A 15,478-nucleotide genomic window follows, 5' to 3' on the forward strand; every position below is an offset into this window, starting at 1 on the left:
ACAAACAAATCAACTTGCAGAGAGATCAGCTACACACAGATCAACTTGTAGAGAGATCAGCTAGAAACAAATCACCCTGTAGAGAGTTCAGCTAAAACAAATCAACCTGCAGAGAGATCAGCTACAAACATATCACCTTATAGACACTTCCGCTACAAACAAATTACCCTGTAGAGAGATCGACTACAAACAAATCAACTTGCAGAGAGATCAGCTACACACAGATCAACTTGTAGAGAGATCAGCTAGAAACAAATCACCCTGTAGAGAGTTCAGCTAAAACAAATCAACCTGCAGAGAGATCAGTTACAAACATATCACCTTATAGACAGTTCAGCTACAAACAAATTACCCTGTAGAGAGATTGACAACAAACAAATCAACTTGCTGAGAGATCAGCTACACACAAATCACCTTGTTGAGAGTTCCGCTACAAACAAATCAATGTGCAGAGAGATCAACTACAAACAAATCACCCTGTAGAGAGATCATCTAGGAACTAGACACAATGTAAGGAGTTCAGCTACAAGCAAATCACCCTTTAGAGAGTTCAGCTACAAATAAATCAACCTGCAGAGAGATCAAATCACCTTATAGAGAGTTCAGCTACAAACAAATTGCCCTGTAGAGAGATCAGTTACAAACAAATCAACCTGCAGAGAGATCAGCTACACACAAATCAACTTGTAGAGAGATCAGCTACAAACAAATCACACTGTGGAGATCAGCTAGAAACTAGACACAATGTAAGAAGTTCAGCTATAAGCAAATCACCCTGTAGAGATTTCAGCTGCAAACAAATCACCCTGTAGAGAGATCAGCTAGAAACTAGACACCATGTAAAGAGTTCAGCTATAGAAGAGGTCACCTTATAGAGAGTTTAGCTATAAAGAAACCATCATGTAGAGAGTTCAGCTGCAAACAAATTACTCTGTATAGAGTTCAGCTAGAAAAAGTCACCTTGTAGAGAGTTCAACTACAAAGAAACTGCCATGTAGAGAGTTCAGCCTCAAACAAATTACAGTGTAGAGAATTCAACAACAAGCAAATCGCCCTGTAGAGGGATCAGCTAGAAGAAGTTACCTTGTAGAGAGTTCAGCTACAAAGAAACCATCATGTAGAGAGTTCAGCTACAAAGAAATCATCCTGTAGAGAGTTCAGCTAGAAGAAGTCACCATGTAGAGAGTTCAGCTACAAAGAAACCATCATGTAGAGAGTTCAGCTACAAAGAAAGCACCATGTAGAGAGTTTAGCTGCAAACAAATCACCTGTAGAGAGTTCAGCTAGAAACAAATCACCCTGTAGAGAGATCAGTTAGAAGAGGTCACCTTGTAGAGAGTTCAGCTACAAAGAAATCACCACCTAAAGAGTTCAGCTGCAAATAAATCACCCTGTAGGGATCAGCTAAAAGAAGTCACCTTATAGAGAGTTCAGCTACAAAGAAACCATCATGTGGAGAGTTCAGCTACAAAGAAATCACCCAGTAGAGAGTTCAGCTAGAAGAAGTCACCTTGTAGAGAGTTCAGCTACAAAGAAACCATCATGTAGAGAGTTCAGTTACAAAGAAACCACCATGGATGTAGAGAGTTTAGTTGCAAACAAATAACCTGTAGAGAGTTCAGCTAGAAACAAATCACCCTGTAGAGAAATCAGCTAGAAGAGGTCACCTTGTAGAGAGTTCAGCTACAAAGAAACCGTTATGTAGAGAGTTCAGCTACAAAGAAAGCACCATGTAGAGAGTTTAGCTACAAACAAATCACCTGTAGAGAGTTCAGCTAGAAGAAGTCAACTTGTAGAGAGTTCAGCTACAAAGAAACCGTCATGTAGAGAGTTCAGCTGCAAAGAAAGCACCGTGTAGAGAGTTTAGCTGCAAACAAATCACCTGTAGAGAGTTCAGCTAGAAACAAATCACCCTGTAGAGAGATCAGCTAGAAGAGGTCACCTTGTAGAGAGTTCAGCTACAAAGAAACCAACAGGTGGAGAGTTTAGCTACAAAGAAACCATCATGTAGAGAGTTCAGCTACAAAGAAAGCACCATGTAGAGAGTTTAGCTACAAACAAATCACCTGTAGAGAGTTTAGCTAGAAGAAGTCACCTTGTAGAGAGTTCAACTACAAAGAAACCATCATGTAGAGGGTTCAGCTACAAAGAAAGCACCATGTAGAGAGTTTAGCTGCAAACAAATCACCTTAGAGAGTTCAGCTACAAACAAACCACCTGTAGAGAGTTCAGCTAGAAGAAGTCACCTTGTAGAGAACAATGAAGCCGTCATGTGGAGAGTTCAGCTACAAAGAAAGCACCATGTAGAGAGTTTAGCTGCAAACAAATCACCTGCAGAGAGTTCAGCTAGAAACAAATCACCCTGTAGAGAGATCAGCTAGAAGAGGTCACCTTGTAGAGAGTTCAGCTACAAAGAAACCATCAGGTGGAGAGTTCAGCTACAAAGAAATCACCCTGTAGAGAGTTCAGCTAGAAGAAGTCACCTTGTAGAGAGTTCAGCTACAAAGAAACCATCATGTAGAGAGTTCAGCTACAAAGAAACCACCATGGATGTAGAGAGTTTAGCTGCAAACAAATCACCTGTAGAGAGTTCAGCTAGAAGAAGTCACTTTGTAGAGAGTTCAGCTACAAAGAAACCATCATGTAGAGAGTTCAGTTACAAAGAAAGCACCATGTAGAGAGTTTAGCTGCAAACAAATCACCTGTAGAGAGTTCAGCTAGAAACAAATCACCCTGTAGAGAGATCAGTTAGAAGAGGTCACCTTGTAGAGAGTTTAGCTACAAAGAATTCACCACCTAAAGAGTTCAGCTGCAAACAAATCACCCTGTAGGGATCAGCTAAAAGAAGTCACCTTGTAAAGAGTTCAGCTACAAAGAAACCATCATGTGGAGAGCTCAGCTACAAAGAAATCATCCTGTAGTGAGTTCAGCTAGAAGAAGTCACCTTGTAGAGAGTTCAGCTACAAAGAAACCACCATAGATGTAGAAACTTTAGCGGCAAACAAATTACCTGTAGAGAGTTCAGCTAGAAGAAGTCACTTTGTAGAGAGTTCAGCTACAAAGAAACCATCATGTAGAGAGTTCAGCTACAAAGAAACCACCATGGATGTAGAGAGTTTAGCTGCAAACAAATCACCTGTAGAGAGTTCAGCTAGAAGAAGTCACTTTGTAGAGAGTTCAGCTACAAAGAAACCATGATGTAGAGAGTTCAGTTACAAAGAAAGCACCATGTAGAGAGTTTAGCTGCAAACAAATCACCTGTAGAGAGTTCAGCTAGAAACAAATCACCCTGTAGAGAGATCAGTTAGAAGAGGTCACCTTGTAGAGAGTTTAGCTACAAAGAATTCACCACCTAAAGAGTTCAGCTGCAAACAAATCACCCTGTAGGGATCAGCTAAAAGAAGTCACCTTGTAAAGAGTTCAGCTACAAAGAAACCATCATGTGGAGAGCTCAGCTATAAAGAAATCACCCTGTAGTGAGTTCAGCTAGAAGAAGTCACCTTGTAGAGAGTTCAGCTACAAAGAAACCACCATGGATGTAGAAAGTTTAGCGGCAAACAAATTACCTGTAGTGAGTTCAGCTAGAAGAAGTCACTTTGTAGAGAGTTCAGCTACAAAGAAACCATCATGTAGAGAGTTCAGCTACAAAGAAAGCACCATGTAGAGAGTTTAGCTGCAAACAAATCACCTGTAGAGAGTTCAGCTAGAAACAAATCACCCTGTAGAGAGATCAGTTAGAAGAGGTCACCTTGTAGAGAGTTTAGCTACAAAGAATTCACCACCTAAAGAGTTCAGCTGCAAACAAATCACCCTGTAGGGATCAGCTAAAAGAAGTCACCTTGTAAAGAGTTCAACTACAAAGAAACCATCATGTGGAGAGTTCAGCTACAAAGAAATCACCCTGTAGAGAGTTCAGCTAGAAGAAGTCACCTTGTAGAGAATTCAGCTACAAAGAAACCATCCTGTATATAGCTCAGCTATATTTTAAGTCACCCAGTAGAGAGATCAGCTGCTAAAAAAATACTGTGGGGAATAATGGGCATGTAAAAAATATATGTATATAATTTGTATAATTAATAATAAAATCAAAAATAATTGAAGTATTAAAAATCTTCTATAAGTTCTTTTCTTCTTCCTGTGGTAAATAAAAAAACACATGGGTTAAAAAAGCCCCAAAGCCAGCCATAGGCTGGCTTTGCAGTATACAAATACAAAAAGAAGTGATATCTAATCAAAAACAGCCAAGCTGTAAAAAAAGGTGCGGCCCCCAAAAAGGCCATGGTGAAAAAAGATGTGAAATCCAAGGTGGCGGCCAAGAAATGGCTGTGATGGTAGGTTAATGGTCAAAATTTTAATAACGAAAATTCAGGTGAATTTTGTGCCACTTGGTCTTGGCATCAAATTCACCTGAATTGTCGTTATTAAAATTTTTACCATTAACCTTCCATCACAGCCATTTCTTGGCCGCCACCTTGGATTTCACATCTTTTTTCACCATGGCCTTTTTGGGGGCCGCACCTTTTTTTACAGCTTGGCTGTTTTTGATTAGATATCAATAGCTAGAGTGCTATAAATTGGAGTGAAATAAACAGCACTATGGTTGGCTGCGCTCACAGTGAAAATTTTAAGCTTGTAACTTTTGACCTTCCCAAACTATACTGGATTGAAATGATTAAAATTGCATATCTACCACAGTTTTTAACAGTTTACCATGCCAGCGATTATTCATGTAGCTATTAAAACTAAAACCAATTTTGATAAGCATAAAATAGTTACTATACTAAAATGTTTTTCCTATTTGTACTATAACTAAACTTTAACAGTTTTGTGGTTTTTACTAATTTTACAACAACAAATAAAACCAAAAAGAATTTCTGCAAATACTAAAACTAAAATTAAATTCTGTCAAACAGTAATTACAAAAAGACAAGAAAGAGCTCTACATGTGTACTTGTGCAAAATCTACAGTACATAACATGTTAGTAGATTTAGAAAGTTTAAGGAATCATGGTATTGTAACTTTCTAGTGTGTAAAGCTATGCAAAAAATATTCACACCAAATATTCATCTGTTTATTAGCTATCACTGTGTCGGTGTGTAGGTTTGTGGTAACCAAAATACACCCTATTTTGAGCAGCTAAATATACCTAATCCAAAATAGGTAAGCTGTAAAAAAGAATACAACCCCAAAAAATTTATAGTGAAAAAAGATGTGAAATCCAAGGTGGCGGCCAAGAGATGGCTATGATGGTAGGTTAATGGTAAAAATTTCAATAATGACAATTCAGGTGAATTTTATGCCGCTTGGTCTTGCCACAAAATTCACCTGAATTGTTGTTATTAAATTTTTACCATTAACCTACCATCACAGCCCTTTCTTGGCTGCCACCTTGGATTTCACATCTTATTTCACCATAGTCTTTTTGGGGGCCAAACTCTTTTTTTACAGCTTGGCTGTTTTGGATTAGATTTTTCACTTCTTTTTGTATTTGTATACCCCAAAGCCAGCCTATGACAGGCTTTGGGACTTTTTTAACCTAACGTTTTTTCTTTACCACAGGAATAAGAAAAAGATTTTTATCAGTAAATGTACAAATTATATATATAATACATACATTTATTACATGTCAATTATTCCCTACGGATAACTTGTTTGCAGCTGATCTCTCTACTGAGTGACTTGAAATGTAGCTGAAGTCTGTACAAAGTGATTTGCTTCTAGATGAATTCTCTACAGGATTCTCTCTACAGGGTGACTTGTTTCTAGCTGAATTCTCTGCAGGGTTATCTGTTTATAGTTGAACTACAGGGTGATTTGTTTGTAGCTGAACTCTCTACAAGGTGATTTTGTTTGTAGCTGAACTCCCTACAGAATAACTTGCAATGTAATATAATTATATAATGGAGTAAGTTATAAACGTAGCTGAATGCTCTATTAGGGTGACTGTTCTATTAGAGTATCTCGATATTGCATTTGCTACACGTAGTTGGCTTTCGAATCATAACTCAGTGGTTTGTAATTTGATTCTTCTGTACTACTGCAAGGACTTTCTATGATGATTATTCCAGCTACATACCAATTTTCAGTTCATTGCTCTAAGCGGTTTGCCTGGTAGGCGTGAAAACTAATAGCGTTTTTCGAAGTGGATATTTAGCTGGTCGTTTGTTGTATAAACATTAGAAGTGTCACCTATAACTCAAGTATCAAGCACACTAGTTGTATGAAGGTAAGTTTTTGGGTGAGTTCGAGGCGAGCTAGGGTTGGAGCGAGCAAAGCAAGCATCGCCTCGAACTCACCCAATCACTTACCTTCATACAGACAGTGAAAGTCATCATTACATTTAACAGGAAAACGTCAGGTTAGCGTTAGGGTTAGGGTCAGGTTCAGCTTTGGTTTCTTCTTCACTGGTATGAGTTAGACTATATATAGTATTTTATATTTGTGACATTTAAATAGTGCAAAAACAAAAGGAATAGCTAGCAAGCACCATTGGTACAGTGGTAGAGCATGGGTACTCCAAGCCTGGATATAATGGTTCAAGCCTCTGTCAGATCACACTTTTTTCTTTTTATCTTATACCTTTTTGTGTCATAATTTTTTCTAAGTTTTTTTTATTTTAATTTTTTAAAATAGCAATGACCAGCTAAATATCAACAGCCTAGGCCCTAGTTTTTTATTCATAAAAATTGATTGCATAATTGTGACACAGGTTGGGTTTTGTGTCATATCTCCATGGTCTTTATCTTGATTCCTTTCAAACCACAAAAAGGCACTCCTACGATGGTTACTCCATCTACATAGCAATTTTCAACTTATTCCTACAAGGGGTTTACCCTGTGGGTGTGACAGACCTTCAACCTTATTTTACACAAATAATCGGTCATAACTCAGTGAATGTCCATCGGATTCCTACCAAGGTTGGTACTGAGATCCGCCTTAATGAGTCCTTTAAGTGTGTCTTTGTGTTTTATGGCGGATTTTGCGAAGTGTGTGAGATGAAGAAAAAAATTAAGAAATCAAAACGAAATTGTGATTGATCATATCTCGGAAATGGCTGGAGCAATTTTCTTCAAATTTGGTATCTAGACTCCCCTAACTGGCTGGCACTGCTCAAGTAAATTTGGTTCCAATCAGACTAGGGATCATAGAGCTACATAGGTGTGAAAATTGTGTTTTCTTTTTTCCTGTTAATATACTCATGGTGTGGTGTCGGCTTCTTGGGCCGCACGACACACTACCGTAACAGGTAGTAACAGACCTTAATTCAATTTTTATGGTGTCAAGGACAAATGTCCTTATATATTCACAAACATACAGACATAGTCAAATTGTATATGCATGAGCTAGAGGAGCACTTCACATTGCTGGAATTGGAATTGGGAATTTCCATTGAAAGTTTTGAGGTTAAATACAACCACATAGCTGCGACATATCACCAGGCTGTGGGGTAGTTGGAAAAGGCAGATATGGACATTTTTAAAACACATTTTTACATTTATACAACGGTTATTTTTCATACATAATAATGTTCTATGCAGTAGTCTTCGCTTTCAAACACAGAGATCGACTTCGAGTAGCACTTATCTATTTACAAGTGCATGTACAGAGGATTGGCTAGCATGCTACCAAGTATGTACCATAATATACTGCAGTACACACACTATAGAAATCCATTGCATACTCACAGAGATTCCACTGGCATGCCCAAACTTAGTCTCGCAAGCCAGGACCTTAGTAGGCATTAAATTTTTTTTAATATTAATGGTATGAGTGCCTGCATCTTATACTGAAAGCTGTGAGCTCCTGGATCTGGCTTACGACAGTAAAGTAGGGATGATCTCTACAATTACAAAACTACATTAAATTTCCAGAGCACTTGCACAGCAGTACATCATCTATAATTCTTGTAGCATGCCCCCACACGTGCGCTTATAAATGGATAAGCGCTATGCGAAGACGATGTCTGGGCCTAGAAGCGAAGAATACTGTACAGAATGACATTAGGTACTGCTGTATACATGTAAAAGCGAATTTTGAAAAGTCCATGTCTGCCTAATCCAACTTTTCCAACTACCCAGGCTGTGGTCATTGCAGCTGCTGATGATAGCAGTACACAAAGGGGAGGTGGCATTGGTAAATCCTTGGGTTGGGAAGTATCTCAACCCAAGGAAGTGGATTATAAAATTAATGTGATGTAAGCTTAATAATTATGAACAATTCTAATGATTCAGATATCACTCTCTACAGATACTCTATAGACTACTTAATATTTCCTCCTCAGTGGTATAGTATTTCTTATGATAATTTATGTAATGTATACATGAAGGCACCATTTATCCTGTCATTCATCAGTTGCTTAAACCAGTACCTTTGACAATTCTCCATCACAACTATGACAAAAGCAGATAACTCTCTCAGCTATGACAGCTTCCCATTACTGACAATGAACTTGTAGTATACAATGATTAAGAAGAATTTGTTCACTTGTTTTTTTGTCATTTTTTTTTCAGCTTTACTGTCCACCAATCATTGGTATACCTGAGGGTGCTTCTCTTGGAGGTGACTCATTATTCCTGCTTAGCAAGTTTAACATAATAATGGTATCTTTCTCTTCATAGTTCTGTTTTGTCTCCTTCTTCAGGCTTGTCAAAGTATTCCCAAGCACCACTCTTTTGCTTGTGATCAGAAGCTATTTACATGTTTTGTGACATTTCTACATAAGCGCATGCACAGCTTCAATCATCTTCCATCAACTCAACTATAAACAATAACTATAACAGGATTACAGGAAATTTTGTCAAAGCAATTCACCCACTAGGAGCTGAATGTAATCATGGCAAGAAACTTGGGTACCTAAGATCAAAGGGTGTATGTTGTTAATTTCAGGTCGGTTTACACACAGAGGAATTGTACATCTATTTCATGTATCTTATGTGCTCTTTTTGTAGTTCTCAATTGTCTGTGTACGTAGACTGTAGTGACTGTATGTTTTGATAGCCACACTCTTTTTAAGACTTGGCTGTTTGGATTATACGTATTATGTATAGTCAGTTTGTGTTCACCTGAGTCCCGACAAATATAGTAATACCAAAGAGGTGAAAATGTGTTCACTCCCATGGTTTTGTACTGGAACAAGCATGTTTTTATGCTCTAAACGTGTTTGCGTGCCTCAAGAGGTGGGTAACAACCTGAAATTTTGTAGGTCACTTCTGAAATTATTTCTGAAAGATGAAATATTGTCTGAAATTTAATACATTTGAATGATAATCAAACAGATGTAAAGGGAGTTTATGGAATTTTAATTATGGATTTTGTAATTTAAAATTACTTGATTTTACGGAGTTTTATTTTGGAATTACTGAATTTTATGAAGAAATATGAATTGCTTAAAGTTGAAAGATGAAATATAGGGACTCATATTTCAATTTTTGAATAAGATTTTAGCTCGTTATCTACAAGTCAGCATGCCTGAAACATCTATAGTAATGTATGGGATATTTCGAAGTCGCACGACTCACTTGTTCTTGTCCATATCAAATTGCTTTTTTGACAAACAGTTCTGACATTTAAAGGGTTTCATAGTGCTACTAAATGTTTGGGCAGCTGACACATGTAACAAAAAATGAGGGCTCGGGTGAATGCAAACCAACAATAGCTGTGTAAACTACTACAGCTATGGCACTGTACAATAATCTATACCGACATACCTGGCTTACTTTAAGAAATTAAAAACTGAGTCATTTTTATATATCACCATGACAATAATGGTATGGTTGAGCAAACAGTGTTTACCCATACCAAACAGTATAAATTCTGACACTGACATAAATTATGCTGAAAACTTTTTCTTCACCATATGTACTGCAATTGCCAATAATTAAATACGACAGCATGATTAACTGTACAATATTAAGAATAAACAACAACAGGACTTGGAGTGTACCAACTGTACACCTCTTTTAAATGTGATATCCCTGCTAACATACATATGTATGAGTATAATAAGAGGAGTTTGCAAGCATACACAAACAAATAAAATCACAGTTACATATGTGCAATAAAACTTTCAGAGAATAACAACCACATGTAGACTCAGTGTTTATACTGACATATACATAGCATCATACTATCAAGTATTACCTGTCACATTTAACACTATGGAACTAGTAATGTTGCTATTAGCAGCAGTACACTCATACTCAGTGTTATCATCCTCTAGTGTAACATTAGTGATCATAAGATCAGTGTTAGCATTATATGTAGGGTTGAACACAATCTGATGAATAGTAAGAACATTAGTATCAACAACTGTTCCGTTTCTCCTCCAAATTGGATCCACTGCTACTCCATTACGTAATATCACACATTGTAGAGTTATATCACTTCCTTGACATGTTATACTGGGACCAGTAGCTGGTTGACTGAGTGCTATCATAATGATTACGTACCAACATAATGAGAAGCAATCAAGCTTAACACAATAATAATGTTTAGCATTATCATGGATACCATACAGTAATCTCAATCACATCATGGATACATAAAGAGGTTGTTTAGATAATTATGGTTTTCAAGTTGGCTTCAAATCTAACAACAAAACTGATTTAATAACCACTGGTGTTAATATGTATTTCCATTTCTATAACTGATATCTGAAATATATACAATAGTTAGTTAGAATCTTAAACAATTACTAGTATATTAAAAATTATATATTTAAAAATAAAGTAGGAATCCAAGCGATAAAAAGTAGTGAAACAAGAGAAGAACGATGGTAGCTATTACAGCATAGCTCAGTGGGAAATCCCTACTTTGGCATGATATAGCCATTATTTTATGTTCAGTGCCAAAGTAGGAATTTCCCACCGAGCTATGCTGTAATAGCTACCATCGTTCTTCTCTTGTTTCACTACTTTTTATCGCTTGGATTCCTACTTTATTTTTAAATTTATAATTTTTAATATACTAGTTTGTTTAGTTTTTTTGTTTATTTTTGTTAAGGCATACAGCTAGCCATAAACATGTGACTGTTCTATTAGGGTGACTGCTGTGTTAGAGTATCTCGAGGCAGCCTGCAAGATGTGCGCTTGCCCAAAAGATGGGCGTGGTTTCGATCGATTATAGAGTATGTCAAGTCAGCTTTCCAAATTGAAGGTGTGTGGTCACTGAAATACAGCTAGTGCAAAAGGGGTGTGTCATCGTGGTTTCAATCGATAGATCGATAATACGTAGAATGAAGAATGGGCGTGATCTTGTGACCTATGAGCCTTATCCGCAATTACGTCACAACGCGAAAATAACGCAAAAATGGCGAAAAGTGTGGGGGCCAAGTGGGATACTTTGTATGGAAGGGATAACGTTTCGAGATGTTCCACGTGAAGAAAGCATGAGAAAACTCTGGTGAGGCTTATTAACTATCTTACTATGTAGGGGCACGCATTTATGGCACGCGGTTTGTAACAAAAATCGCTCCTTACAAGGACTCCCTGTAAGCTTACAAGGAGTCCTTCTAAGATTGCAGGAGTCCTGCTAACGTTACGAGGACTCCTGCTAACGTTACAAGGACTCCTCCTAAACAGCAACTGCTAGGACTCCTAAGTCTTACAAGGACTTCTTGTAATCATCTTCCACATAGTCCAACTTACAAGGAGTTCTCCTAAGAATACAGCAATTAAATTTAGGTGGCGCATATCAGTATAGTATACGGCTACCTTCACCTTCGCCCACTTTCCGGATTATACCACCGCCACGTGTAGCAAATGGATGTCTCTAACGTTTTTCTGCAAGTAAAAGAATCTAAGCGGGCTTTGGTTCTACATAGAAATGGTCGTGTAGAAGCCATTCGCAGGGCAGTACAATCTGTTGACGAAAGTATTTTTGTCGTGTTCGACTGTAAAGAAGATGTGCCATCCAACGCTTCACCATACATACTCCAGCGATACAGTGTTGAGTGGAAAGATTTCTTGGACGTAACTTGCCACAATGTGAATTTAATGGGCGTCTGTATTTAGCGGATAAACGGATCACGGATCGGCGGATCACGTGATATGCATGCTCAACTCGATTTTGAGCACTGGGAAATGTTTATACCCTAGTGTAACATACAGCATACTGTAGAATTTATATTTTATCCACAGGTAGGAAGCCTGAAGAGATTTCAATCGATACTATATAACTATAATAATTAGAGCGCGCGCGTATTAAAAATTTAACACACGTACAGAGTAAGATTATTTTAATTCACCTTAAAACTGAATCACTGATGTATTCTTTACACCAACACAATACTCAATAGACTAGTTCTGTATTGCAAAAACAAACGACAAAGGATACACGCCAACATATTAGAAGCCTATTCACACGTGAGTGCGCTAGCGTATCCTTTGTCGTTTGTTTTTACAATACAGAACTGGTCTATTGAGTATTGTGTTGGTGTAAAAAATACATCAGTGATTCAGTTTTAAGGTGAATTAAAATAATCTTACTCTGTACGTGTGTTAAATTTTTAATACGTGCGCGCTCTAATTATTATAGTTATATAGTATCGATTGAAATCTCTTCAGGCTTCCTACCTGTGGATAAAATATAAATTCTACAGTATGCTGTATGTTACATTAGGGTATAAATATTTCCCAGTGCTCAAAATCGAGTTGAGCATCCATATCACGTGATCCGCCGATCCGTGATCCGCTAAATACAGACACCCGAATTTAATCTTGGACGGGACAGGGACCGGCTGCAAGTCATACCGGCGCCATCCTTCTGTGGGTCAGCAGCTGCAGTCGCACGTGCTGATGGACCTAGCACGAGTGTAAGTCAACGCACAAAACAATTTACATTTAATATCAGTGTAAAGTGATAATGTTGATATGAAGGTATAAAAGTTTGCTCAACTTGTTTACTTTGCTTGCTAGCACTAGCGATTTCAGATCTCCCATAAATTACACCAACAATAAAACAGTACTGGTAGCAGCTAACAACTCACCGCATTTACTATTGGCAGTCATAGTTTCAATCTGCAGTCATTTACGTACGTTTTAAGCTTTACTACGTAAAATTCCATGCGACTATTACAAAAATATAGTAAATTAAAGATTACGTTATATATTTTCCCATACATTTCTAATGGCAATTACTGAATTGGCCACTTCAAGGTTAGGAGCTTGCCCATGCATCACAGTTTGGCTAGATACGCTTTGGGACCTATCATCATTACAGCACTACTTGACAGCCCACCCTGCCCTGGTCTGTTTTGAAGAGATTGATATTAAGGGATATCACTGGGGTTTGAAGGGTTAAATATAAATGGCCACCTCACTAAAGAAAAGTGAATCATTGTCCCTCTGACTCTACTATGACTGGTAAAAGGTGAATAAACCAGTCAGACAGGCTGTCCATAGCATACTTAACCTGAATGATGAATCTTCTCCAACCCAGACTGATTTCAACTTCCTCAAAATCCCAGAGGTGATAGGTGGGAACAGGAAGGGTTTCCCTGCTTTCCACGTTCTGTTTTTATTCCTCTAAGGATCTGGTATAGCCAGGGCATTTTGTTGATGATATGTGGTCACTTCTCCCATGAGCTATCTGCAGCTGTCTCACCCCTGACAGGTATGTCCTTATAGTTGAGGATCATCATGAACTCCACTATTTGACCACCCCAGCTGTGACCAAGTGTGGCTGCTGCTATGACAACTGGGATCAACTGCAATAGAGAGGGGGGGTTAGCCTTGTGGTCCACTGCAGCTGAAACCAGTTAGACTGGGTGTATCAGCCCCATGAGCCTGAGGCATCTGAGTAGACTTAGGTGCTTGGCACAATTCACCACAAGACATCGGCTTGCACAGGGAGGCTAAGCCCTACCAATTCAAGTGATCTGGGTGGCTCCCTACTGCCTGGAGAATAGACAGCCTCTTTGGATTGGTCCCCCTGTTCTGACTACCTTTGTTTCAAATTGCAGCAGCCCAGTCAGGCTTTCTAATTTTTCTTTGGGGACTAAACAGTGGCAGATTGCCCTTTTTAGCTTGTCCTTCAGCTTACTTAGTATTGCATCAAAATTGGACACGCTCCATCCAATTTTGTTTTGCTTTGTACACATTAGCTCAGGCTAGTGTATCTATATATGTATATGTATACGTGTAGCCACATATATAACCCAATGTATCTATGCATATAATAACCCAGTGTAACCACATGTAACCTCTCGTAATCACATGTAAACCAGCTAGTGTATCCTCGCGTGACCCAGCGTATCCACTTGTAACCCACATGTAACACAGTGTATCCACATGTAACTCAGTGTATTCTCTTGCTACCCAGTATAGTGACATAAAATTTCCTCATATATATCTTTCGAATTCAAATTGCAGTGTTAACATTCACAGTTGTACTCACCAATTTTGCTAGCTAGAGTAGTCTAAGAGCAAAAAATTTTTGATTTTTTTCCAAAACACCTTATGTAATGTTACTATTAATTTTAATTCTAATGATCCATCTGAAGTGAATTTTTTTCACTTCCTCTTTGAGCCCAACCCCGCTACGAATATGATATTTATTAACACTACAGGTCTTTTTACACCTAGTCTATACCATTGCATCTTTGTATCTGGTTACATAGGCTACTTTCGCAACTTTATCATGTCTCATTTTAAGCCATATCTAGTAGAGGTGCTTATAAGCTCCTGTTGTTATGCACAATAATTATTATAATCTATGAATATTATTCCCTAGGAATTGACAGGAAAGGCCACGACTATTAGCCAAAGTGTATTTAATGTGTCCGGGGCTGTCAAGCAGAAGATGAGTAGTTTATTTCCATCTTGTAGTTACAAGTCTACTTTTGATCCTACAATGGCTGAATCATCTGGCACAAAAAAGAAGCGAAAATTGCTCCGCCTTAAGCCTTTTAGTATAAAAGTTATGGCTGTTAAAGCCTCTGCTTGGGCTATACCTAAAGGAATGCACAAGAAAAAGGTATTAGAGGAAGGCAGAGAGAAAATAATCCAGATTACAAAACTTATGACTTCTCGGGAGATACAGAGCTCAATATTGTCTGCTTATCAGCATTTGGAAATCAGTGAATATGAAATACTAGAATCAGGAAGAAATGGAAAACTTTCACCAGCTAAGGAACAGTGGCCAAATGGAACTAGTTTGATGGAAGGGATATACAAGCGCAAAGCTGTTCTGTATATTCGTGAAAAGCTGCCAGAGGTAGTTTGTTATAGGGCAGTTGTTTTTGACATAATTATTGTGTTGATACTGTATACATGTAAATTTTCAAGGGACGTAATTTTTTAGGTTTGTGGATTTTTGTCTTTGAAAATTATAAAGGATATACTGCAGCCCTTAGAATTCTCTTGACCTAATAAAGTGATACTATACCTAGACCTTGCAAACTATTGGCTTAATAATGTGTAACAGAAAAGGACTAAACCAGGGAAAAATCCCTCCTACCCCTATTGTATTGGTAGTTGA

The 15,478-nt window shown here is 37.9% G+C and overlaps 1 protein-coding gene across 6 annotated transcripts in view; it reads right to left on the reverse strand.

Annotated features, from left to right (window-relative positions):
• Positions 1-15,478, reverse strand: part of LOC136264338 (mucin-17-like) — a 330,828-nt gene that overhangs the window by 8,768 nt on the left and 306,582 nt on the right. For 3 of the 6 annotated variants that reach the window (XM_066059061.1, XM_066059069.1, XM_066059055.1), the window contains exon 2: positions 10,142-10,429. The exons of 2 other annotated variants lie outside the window; for them this stretch is intronic. In XM_066059061.1, coding sequence (XP_065915133.1) covers positions 10,142-10,429 — 288 coding nt within the window. Of the gene's footprint in view, positions 1-8,331; positions 8,474-10,141; positions 10,430-15,478 lie in introns of those variants that run through there. One more of the 6 variants, XM_066059095.1, reaches the window with a different exon arrangement.

Source organism: Dysidea avara, chromosome 1 (assembly GCF_963678975.1).
Source record: "Dysidea avara chromosome 1, odDysAvar1.4, whole genome shotgun sequence".
Lineage (NCBI taxonomy): Eukaryota > Metazoa > Porifera > Demospongiae > Dictyoceratida > Dysideidae > Dysidea > Dysidea avara.